The 11,330-nt window shown below is 43.3% G+C and overlaps 1 protein-coding gene across 1 annotated transcript in view; it reads right to left on the reverse strand.

Moving 5' to 3' along the window:
* The window catches only part of RASSF6 (Ras association (RalGDS/AF-6) domain family member 6), a 15,931-nt gene that overhangs the window by 1,555 nt on the left and 3,046 nt on the right, over positions 1-11,330 (reverse strand). Inside the window, exons 2-9 of the mRNA XM_009324880.1 lie at positions 7,955-8,033; positions 6,585-6,736; positions 4,485-4,576; positions 3,868-4,052; positions 3,350-3,451; positions 2,045-2,096; positions 1,079-1,197; positions 896-993 (exon numbers count right to left, since the gene is read on the reverse strand). Of these exons, the coding sequence (XP_009323155.1) occupies positions 896-993; positions 1,079-1,197; positions 2,045-2,096; positions 3,350-3,451; positions 3,868-4,052; positions 4,485-4,576; positions 6,585-6,736; positions 7,955-8,033 (879 nt within the window). The remainder of the gene's footprint in view (positions 1-895; positions 994-1,078; positions 1,198-2,044; positions 2,097-3,349; positions 3,452-3,867; positions 4,053-4,484; positions 4,577-6,584; positions 6,737-7,954; positions 8,034-11,330) is intronic.

The raw sequence follows: 11,330 nt of genomic DNA on the forward strand, positions 1-11,330 counted from the left end.
CGGCTGAGGGAGCTGGGGTTGTTTAGCCTGGAGAAAAGGAGGCTGAGGGGAGACCTCATCGCTCTCTGCAACTCCCTGAAAGGAGGTTGTAGCAATGTGGGGGTCAATCTCTTTTCCCAAGAAAGGAGTGATAGGACGAGAGGAAATGGCCTCAAGTTGCGCCAGGGGAGGTTTAGATTGGCTATTAGGACAAATTTCTTCACCAAAAGGGTTGTCAAGCACTGGAACAGGCTGCCCAGGCAGTCACCATCCCTGGAGATATTTAAAGGATGTGTAGACATGGCACTTGGGGACATGGTTTAGTGGTAGACTTGGCAGTCCTGGGTTAACAGCTGAACTCCATGATCTTAAAGGTCTTTTCCAACCTAAACAATTCCATGATTCTCAACACCAGCACATTTGTAACTTGTACCTGTTGTGCATTTTGAGCTACTGTCAGAAGAACTCATGCCATTTATCAGAAGTGAAGTTTTAAAGGGACATTAAGAATTTGGCACTAATTTAGCTCAAGTGCTGTGCTACCTAAGCAGTACCACAGTATGTACTGCATCTATAGTTTCCAAGGAAACACACAGCAGCAAGTAGAGACTGAGGAACCAGTCTAAGGTTCAGAACACAAACGTAGTGTAAAAGTGACCCTGAGGGTCCAAATTTTCTGGAAAGATCCTCCTATTTGTACGTAGTCAGTATTTATTCTGGAGTCTTCGACAGCAACAGCTCATCTGGGTATGCAGGATATAAAAAGGGTTATAAATCCCACCAAGTTTCACTTTACTCACACCACAGTGCTCTAACTGCACTCTGCTCCATAAATGCATTCACCTCTTGAGCCAACTCATAACTGTAAGTATTCTCACGGGCTCAAAGTGACCCCACTCATTTTACTTCTGTTTACCTTGCAATTGTCTGTTGAATCTCCTGTTCTTCTTCTTCATTTATTCTGTGCAGAATTGACTCCAAAAAGGGAAGATGAAATTGAAGATACTGAGCAACCTATGAAGAAGACAAGAAATGCCCATTACCAAGTACACTAACTGGGAAAAATACTGTGAGCTATGAGAATTGATGATATACATACATCACTGCTAATCTCTTCCACATCCCTGTCCATGAGAAAGAACTTAGCAATCTTCTCTGAGGGACCCTGCAAGAGTCTGTGCAGTAAGGGAACGTCTCCACTCCTCAGCTGCTTCTTCTCTGGTATTTAAAAGAAAAACGTCATGCACAGAACATACAACAGTGCCTCTAGATACCTCATGCAATCAGTAGTCTTTGTTCTTGACAAAGATCCTATATTTGACTGATGTGCAATTATTAGATTCCTAACAAGTCTAAGACATATTAGCAGGAGGATGTGGCACCTAACTTATACTACGCATTTTGAAAGAAACTGCTAGATGCAACACAAAGGAGCTGCAGTTTAGGTAGCGAACTAAGCATTTGAGACTGATCCCAGGCCCATCAGCTTGACCACGACTCCCTAAACCAAAACCTACTTCATAATTTTCAAACACAATATCAACTTCGTATTTTGACATTCAAGGTATATGCCCATCAGTTCTCTCCCATTCTTTCAGGTAACCCTTTTAACCAAGATAAAAGTTCCTTTTTCCTGAAGGAATAGAGTAGACTATTGCAGAAGTAAACACCTTCCGCTAAAAAAAAATGAGTACTTCAACGAGGATTCTGTGATCCAGGACTACCATCCAAAACTCTCAATTAAAATATCCCATAACACTACCAGCGGGAGCCTGGCATCCCACAGTTGTAGCGTGGCTGTGCAGAACACAAGTTAGAGCAGAAGAGCATCTTAAACACGGCCTTTAAATACAGGAAAAATGAAGGCCTGTTTAGCTGATCCAACCATACCGGCAGCACGCTCAACGCACCCAGAACACAGTTACTCAGGTTTTCCTCTGCATCCCAGGACCACACATCTCTACAGGGTCTCCAGAAAAGCTAAAATGCTACACTGCGACCACACTGTCCAAACAAGGACAGATGCCTGTAATGAATATTGTCACTTTAAGCGGTCCACACTTACCTCCGGACGCATGGATAATGTAAAGTGCAAATTCATGTGGGCTGTTTTCTATCTGTTAAACACAAACAAAAAACTCTATTCAGACTGACTGATCCTCTTTCCTAGCATTTCACTGCCAGCAGATACTCCGCGCTTCTCAACTCAGATATTTAAATTCAAGTCTGAGACTGGGATCCTGTCTGTGACAATGTTAAAAGATACTGGATTTGGATAAGATGGAAAGCTATGCTGCCATGTTCAGTGTCCCTGTACCCCACTACCTCACGATTGCTTATATTACCATATTGACCAAATCAGTAACATACCTGCTTAGACAACACCACATCTTTACAGTCGTGTTTCCTTGGAGCATCCGTAACTACTTCACACAACTAGCTTTTCAGGTGACCTGCATATTTGCCAAGAGTATTACCATTAGGGTAACACCCCGCGATCTCTTCCTATCCACTTGCCTGCACAACCACATTCAGAAAATACCAGTCCTTTTGAAAACCTATTTTTCAACTTACTCTCTACGACTTACCAACCTGCTCTGTAATTCCATCCCTTATGTTATTATTCATAGAAGACAACTTCTCCTTTCAGAATTACACTACCGAGGCTTACTGACTGTATGAAGTAATTCTGCAATAGCGAAGTTTCTAGACAAGTTAAACAGGGAATTATCAAAAATTGTACAGTAAGAACCTACGCAGAATAAAGATATTGTAGACACATACAGCACCAATGTTCAATATATTTCTGACCGGGTATTATCATCTTAATGGAAGATGGTATCAAAGAAACACCAAGGAAAAAAGTCATTTCAGACAGTATGGCACTGATCTTGAGCACTAGTTTTAACTCTGACTTTCTGGAGCTTTCTATATGCCTGGATCTAACAGAACCCATATCCCAGCCACTCGGGCTAAAAGAGAATTCCCTTTTGTTTTAAATAAAATTACTAGGGCCCGTCACTAGAGGGAAGCACGGCCACATGCATTAAACAAACATCCTTTCTCCGTGCTGCGAAATGCTGCGAGCGCAGCAGCTTTTTCCTCTCCTATGCGTGACTTCATCAAGAAGCCGTTCTTGTGTTCTTCCTTCACTGCACACTACATACCAAATATACCTTTTCTAGACTCAAATAGCCGTGAACCATTTGTAAAATAAAATAAACCCGTTCCCTAAAAATGGCCCGTGTGTTTTTTTCTATGCAATATCCTCTCCCAGTTATTTCCTGCCTTTCATGCAGCACTGGTGTGACACACTTGAGTTAACACTTCTAGAACACGGCTGTACTTGCTTCTGCAAACACACAGTTACCTTAAACTTCCGAAGCAATTGTACTATTACTTGTCTTGTTCTCATCTGGCTGTTTATTCTTATTTTGGTTTCTGATCCAAAAGCTGGAGTAAAAACTGACGTCTGGAATAAAAACAGCAGCAAAAGGGCATGAGTGTGAGGACTGCTGTACTCAATGGCTCAGAAGGATGTAAACCAGCACAGCCCTGGTACAAAGCAAGCTGCCAGGTGTGCAGCCACTGTTGCCATAAAGCAAAGGGCAGACGGTGTCCTCAGGAGAGCACCCCTAGTACGCAGGACCACTGTGGACCCCCACCGTGCAACGGCCATGCACACTGGAAACCCACATTCTGGAGCAGACCCTGAAAACACACCCCAAGGGTTGAGCCCAAGGCACAGTGACACCGGCCTGACCACACAGTGGGGGAGTGCCCCTCTTGGCTAAGGGGGTGCAGGGGAGGTCCAGAAGCTTGCCGAATATTTTTATCTGTCCCAGTACCCAAGCTCAGGTGATCAAAGACAAGCATAAACATTCGTACCTCATGGTTGTAGAAGTGGCCATTAATTGAAAACCTGTGAGTTTCTACTTCTGTCCTCGCTACCACGGGGAACTTGGTCCTCTTCCGCACAGCTGCAGCATTGCTGATGGCCCTGGGCAGGGTAGCACAATCATGTTCCTGCTCGCTCTTGGACTTCAGAGTGTGGCTTTCGTAACATGAATAACCTGGACAAAATGAAACCGCATCAGCACATTGTACAGCTGCTCTACCCTCCTTGCCAGCACCCCCACAGGAAGAAGGTTCTTGGTAGACGGGGGTTTTTTTTAATTATTTTTTGGGTGGGCGGGGGGAGTGGGAGAGGAGCAAGGCATAGGTGTATGATGCAGAGCAATAGGCTGTCTGCAGTGGCCACAGGTTGCTATTTTGTTCGCTTCTTGGGAACGATTTCTTCAGTGAAAGCACAGCCCACTAGCACTAGCTGTTTGAAAATTGTCTGCACAGCAATGTTTTTACCAACCAGTCACGCATCAATGTTTAACATCTATTACAGGTTAGTGAGACAGAGAAAGACTTCCCTTTACCTAATGTGTCAAATTATTTTTGCACAGCCACAAGAACAAAGTATTTTTAGTGAACGTAAGAGCACCGACACTAACTTTGCTCAAGGTCTGCCTTTTCTTCAGTAGATTTCAATGTCTCCCCGCTAATATGATGTAGATCATCAAATTCTCCCCAGCGTGTCATTCCCCTGAAATACCAAACATACATTTATAGTTGATAACTCCTCATTAACTCAGTGATCTCAATTTATCCTGTAGCCAGGCTTCATGCAATCCATTCCTAGCCCTGTTCAAAGTTTTATAGATCATGACTACAGACTTCAATGTGGTATAGGAAGCCAGTAATTTTAGTTTGTCATAATAAAATTAGTTAGGAAAATATGGTGTAACTAGGGATCCTAAACTAATGTCTGGAATAGAAACAGCAGCAAAAGGACATAACACAATCCTACTTAGAGCCTGTTGAACATCGATCATGATGTCCCTTAAATCATTTGCAGTAATTCTTTATCTGTTTTGTAGCCGTGCCCTGGAATAATCACAGTTAGGATACCAGGCAGGCATACAGAAAACACACACATATGGTGGTTTAAATAGTCACAAGACCCATCATGTCTGTTATACAGACAGGGACATGAAAGTTGAACTTACCGTACTAGCCCCTCACGCTATCCAAACCAGTTCTGTACAGAAGCAGGGAACTCAATCCAGCCTGTTTTAGAACCTGACTTTCTTTATGCCAATACTGCCATAATTCATTGCATGAACTCTAACAGAAAGTCTTTGGCCAGTTACTGCTCTGACTGAGAATAAACCAATTTGTAGGAAAACATTAAAAATTCATTTCCTATATATATTCAAAAGAGTATTCAACTAACTCCAACGAACATGCCAAACGACCATCTCAGTTGTGTTTCATGCATTTAAAGAGTTCATTTAAGATCAAACAGTCAAGCTGCTCTGCATACCTTAAAGCATGTCAGGGCAGCCTCCCATTTCTGTGATCGTGAATTAATATTTACTTTAAGATTCAGATCTTCACCAGTCATAAGTTTTTTTAAGAAATAAAAGGCAAAGCATGACTTCAACTGCCAGCCTGGACCCTATCCTACAGGCCACATCCACCCTGTACCAGCGGACCTTGCCAAGGTAAACAAAGAGAACCAGATTTGCCTCAGACTCGAGTTCTTCGTTGGTTACTCCTGTCAGGCTACATCCCTTAATTTCAACAGCAAGAGATAGGGAGGAAGACTGTCCCTGACTTCACTGGAACTCCACAGCTGCAGTGATGGTAGAATTAAATCCACAATTCAAACATGTACCACATGCAATTTAAGACAATGGATAATTAAGAATACGAGCTCTGAAATACAGAACTTATCAGGGAGTCATTCAGGGTAAACATTGGCTCAGCCCCCATATTACACAGTACTCAGCTTCAGCTTATCAGATACAATTCAAAATTCACCAACCGAGGCTTGGGAGATAGCGTTCAAAACAGAAACAAGAAATACTCAAAGAACCTACAACAGTTTTTAAAGATACGGCAAACCTAGCAGGAGTCAGATCAGCACAAGGCACTCAGATATGAAATACCATAGGCAGCAGCCTGAAGGAGCAGCTGATCTGTGTGTATTTCTAAGGGGTTTTAACATTACATTTTGCACAGACAAAGCCAGTGTTGATTCCCTGGGTTGAACTTGGCCCTGAGAAGCAGTGGCATCACACCTGAAGTCCCTGGGAAGGTAACGTGCAATAGACAATCACTTAGCACGAACCTACCAGCTTTTTGCTTCATACTGTAGAACGTGCACCAACATGAGGTCTTTCAGGGGCTACCAACGTTATTAGGTGTACATACATGCATGTGGGGGGGTTGTCCTTTTTTATACATGTAAATTTCCCACTACTTGCATGGGAATAGTCAGTATAGACAAGAGCAGCCTCCTCCACCTTATCAAATGTTCTTAAGCCGAAAGACAGACCAAGATGCAACGAAGATGCTACAAAGATACATCTTCCTGCCCAGCAGAAGCTGTTGAAGGACCACACCAGTTACAGAACACTGCTGTGCAAGCAACCATCACAGCCCTTGGGGAATCTGGGATATATAACCAGCCATATCCATTGAAGCCACCTACAAGAACTGTCTTGAAATACTAGCCTGCCTCCTTCTTATGGAAGTCAATACGTTACCTTTTACTAGGGAAGAAATCCACGTTCTTTGTTGACTTCAGTGTTACAAAAGAGGGTATCTGCTTCTCATCCTGAATTTTTAATCTGATAGGATGTCGGACTCCCCAAAATATTGACAAGACTCCTTCAATAAATGGTTTGCTTCCTTCTTGCTGAAAAAAAAAAAGGAATAAGGAGTGCTGCATAATAATGAGTAATAATAATCAAGCAATAATAATCGATTTCCCCTCAAAGTAACAGGAATACGATGAAAACACTAAGGCCAACACAGCCCTGGAACAGGTCACCCAGAGAGGCTGTGTAACGTCTGTACTTAAGATATTTCCAAAACAGCTAGCTAAAGCCGCAGCTGACCTGATCTCGTGTCAACATCAGTCTGACTTTAACTAGGAGGTTTTCCAACCAACGTGTCCATAATTCCATACAATTACAAGTCAAATCCTATTTCTTCTACTTGGATGACTAGCGCTTCTGAAACCAGGGTGCTAATAAGGTGGTAAGGTGGAAGAACAACTGCTGGTAAAGGAGGAAGAAGCAGTTAATGAAATAGTCCTTGTTGATGCAGGGCATTGCATCAGTCCAAACCACTGTATTGGTCCCCGTTCTTGCTGACATACAATGCTGTCACTGCAGAATGAGCTGGGACAGAGAAGTGAGGATTCCCCTTTTTCAGACCATTTTTGCCCAGCATTGCTCTAATGTCCTTTTGGGTCTAGATATCAGCAAAACAACAGAAACGCAGCTTGTGAAGGAGAAGGAAATTCAGACCTCTAAACCAGGGACTCTGTGGTATGAGAGACATGATTCGTGATTTCATCCGTCCTTCAGCTCCACAGGCCCTTCTGGTCTCCACAAGCGATGCATTCCTGGGGCTACGCTTACAAGCATTTCCTCTGTGCTAAAGGTTCACATTCCAGGAGGGAGTGATAGTCTATTCCTTGACCCGAGTGACAGCAGTCCTGCCATTACGCACTGAGGGTTCAAGCTGAAGAGGCAGGGGGGAACTGCATCCCACAGAAGTATTTGGAGTACTACTCCCTCCCAGCTAACAATACAAGACTTGAGAGATCAACCCAAAGAAGCATTTCCCCTGATACGCTAAGGAAAGGGATACGCAAGGAGATCATGCTGTTAAAAATCTGAAACTCCCACTAGTCTCAACGTATCTATTTCTGCTCTCTTCTCCTCGCAGCATTTGACTCTAGCACTTGCTGTGGCCTTTTTATGACAGTGATATATTCCATCCAATATACTAACACAGAACAGGTATCCTACACTATTCAGTCCAGCCACATTAAACATCAGTGCCCATTAGTGCTTTTCCTACTATTACATTGTGCTTTTCGTATTATTTCTACATAGATCCTTACCTGATTATGTGACAGCTGTAGATTTTCTTGATCAGAATAGTAAGAGTTATAAGTCTTCAGAAGAGAACTGAGCTGCTCTCTAAAACAAAAGACCACAATGAAAAGAATATTTTTTAAGCATCTCTATCACTGTAAAATCCAGGTGCTAAGTGGCAGGGTAACCGCCTGTATCGGTGTTACCCACTGCATCTTTGTACAGGTCTGTTAATGATTAATACTTGTTTTTCCAGGAGTAAAATTCTGTCAGGATACTGGGTCGCTTACAAGTTGCTTCTTTGAAGACCCGATACACAGAGGAAATGAGTCACAGTCTGATGTGACATGAATAACGCTGCCCTAGAGTAACTTGTACTTTGGACTTCTGTTGTAGTCACGAGGGGCAAGCAAACAGGAACAACACTCCCATGCACCAATGCCGCAGGTTATTTTAGTTAGGTTACAATTTGTTTTCCCCACATGATGGTTTTTGTACCCCACATTGGGTTTTTATGTTTTTTCAGATAATGTTCTTATTTCAAAATATCTACAGTATACCTAGATGAAACATTTCAGTTTCCTTCTGCTTGTAATGCAACAGCTTTGTACTAAGTCTTTGCTCGGAGGAGGAAGGCAGGCGATGAAGAGAACCTCTGCCAACAAGCAAGAATTACAAGCCTGCCCATCATCTCAGATTTCAAACAGAAATTCATGATGCAATTAAAAAAGACAGCCTAACTTTCTGCTTTGAAATGAGGCAAATGAGATTTGAAGTCTCTGCATTGAGACAGGAAGGTAACGTGAGGCACACTGGTGCTAATCATGTTTAAAACTTAGTATTGAAGAACCACAATCAGAGATAGCTATGCCTGTCTCCGCCCTTGACAAATTCACAACACTGCAGGAGAAGAATGTTTCAGAAAAAGCTAGAAGTTTGATGGCATTTCAAACTAACCAAATTACAGCTACCACACATCCCAGTTTCTAGGCCACAGCCACCTCCTTCTCCCTTTGGCAACTTGGTCTGGAAAAAACGAGCTTCAGCTACTGTATTTTAACTACGTGATTTCCAAACCTCCTGAGAAATTTCAGAGACTGGGCTACTCAACATCCTGAAATCTGGAGCAGGCTGTGGGTGCACAGGCAGCACTCCTGCAGCATCCCAGGTGGGTTAAAGTCATAGTGCAGGGCAACACCAGCTCTCCACCGACAGCCGGTGCAAACGCCGCTCCCACCTGAGCTAACAGCAGCAGCGCTGCGGACAGCCCACATCACTGATGTGCCCATATAGCCCTTGTAAGTGGTAAGAAGCAATAAATGCCACGTTGCACAAACACAGGCTGGGGGCTGACTGCTTCGGCACCGGCACTGTGGAAAAGCACCTTCTGGTTACTGCCAAGCAGCTGCTGATCCCAAGTCAGCCGTGCCATGCTCTCGATTAAGAAGTAACCGCCACACAAGGAGATACCCACGGGCATATCCTCTTCAGAGCAAGGCTGCTTAAATTACAGATTAAGGCCGAATTTTACCAGAGCACTCTGCCTTCTTAGCACTACTTTTGAAGAAGGATACACACCAAGTTGACAGAGTCCAAAGAAGAGCTGGGCGAGTGATAAGTGGCATGAACCATGAAGACAAAAAGCAAGTTGCAGCACAGGCTAAGGAGGACTGAAAAAAGACAAGATTAAGCCATATGTATTTCAGGACCATCAAGAACGAAACACTCTTCCCCACACCAATTAAACAGCAAAGATGATTTAGATTGTAATTCAAGAAAGCAATTTCCACCAGCAGAGATAATTAAGCATGGGAAACAATTGCACAGAAGCATGTGAATTCTTCCTCACAGAAAATCTTTAAGCACCAAAACAACTATCCATCAAGACGGTTTAATGTGCTGTCTTGCAGCGGTGAGTGAAGACACCAAGTTTGTTTCCAAATAGTGTCTATTATTTCCATGTTTTTGTCTAGTATGAGATATTCTGACAGCTGATCCACAGGCAAGACAGCATTTGCAAACTCTTCTCACAGTAAGTTCCACAGACACCTACTGAAACTATTCAAGACCCATGTACGATCAGAAGTACTATTACAATGCCTACACCAATTTTAAGTAAAAAAAGAAACCGAAAACCTCCACCCCAAAACCAAAACCAAGAATTTACTTCTAGCACAGTCACTGAAAAACAAATCACACATGGGAATGACACTCATTAGAAATGACGTTTTAATATTTCAACAGTCAGAGTTCACCAAGAAGATAAAAGAAATTATGTCAGAGGTGCAGGAATACATGGACCAAGGCTCTATGCAAAGTATTACGCACCACCTTCTCTGAGAGATACATTCAGAGTGGAACCTTACAGTACAGCCTTGGGCATCAGAAACACTGGCATGAATAGCTTCAGCAGAATTTAACAGTTTTTTTCCTGTAACAGTCACAACACACCCATGTTCCAGAACACAAGGACGTTATGAATGGTGACAGTGGCACCCTTATCAGAGATGACAAACCTAAGCGTGATCTCTCCCCTAGGAACAGGATCAGCTTGTCCATCACTGCAAAGCAGTTCAGAAGGGTATTTTCAGGGGTGAAATAAATACTATTCTATAGCATCTCTATCTGATCAGATCGGGACTCAATTTACTCAAACTGTTTAAAGAGCTGCACAGTTCACTCTGTAAACTTAAAAAATAAAAAAAAGTCAGTGTTGCTCAGGGGATCTCGCCTAAGATATTAGGAAACTCCAAGAAATCAGTGCAAGAGAATAGGAAAAGGATGGATTATGCAAAGGAACACCAAACGTTTTGGTTGGAAACGGCTACGTATGATTTTAAGCGTACCATTTAAATAACAAAAGTATCTTCCCCTGGGACTGTCATAGTCTTACTCCAGCAGCGTACGCCTTTTTTTACGGCTTATGACACACATGCTCTTCTTCCACCTTCAGCCTCCCCTGTCTACAGTCTCTGAGAGCTCAAAGAAGGTGCCTCACGCAGGATTGTGTTTCTCAGTCACCTCTTACCTTGTATACCTACCCAAAGCATCTGGACAGCATGGTGTCTCTGAACACAGCTAAGCGGAACTCTATCACTGTGCGAGTCTCTACACGGGATACAGACCTGTAGCACCTGCTTCTTCCTTCGGGGCAAGGAAGGCAGACATCCGACACTGCATCAAAGCAGAGTGCCCAAGTGGGACTGATGGACACGGCTCCCCGAGAGCCTGACATTGAGCCGGGCCAGCAGGAACGTGGCCCTTCCCCAGGCTTGGCTGGTGACACACCGGAGAGGAAAGTTGGGGGAGCAGGGAGGCCAGTTCATGTGTATATGCTGTGTTTGGGGCAGAGGGGCACACAGAGTGTGCAAGTGAAGTGCTTTCCCTGGCATACCCTATCCC

The sequence above is a fragment of the Pygoscelis adeliae genome, unplaced genomic scaffold (genome assembly GCF_000699105.1).
Source record: "Pygoscelis adeliae isolate BGI_AS28 unplaced genomic scaffold, ASM69910v1 Scaffold316, whole genome shotgun sequence".
Lineage (NCBI taxonomy): Eukaryota > Metazoa > Chordata > Aves > Sphenisciformes > Spheniscidae > Pygoscelis > Pygoscelis adeliae.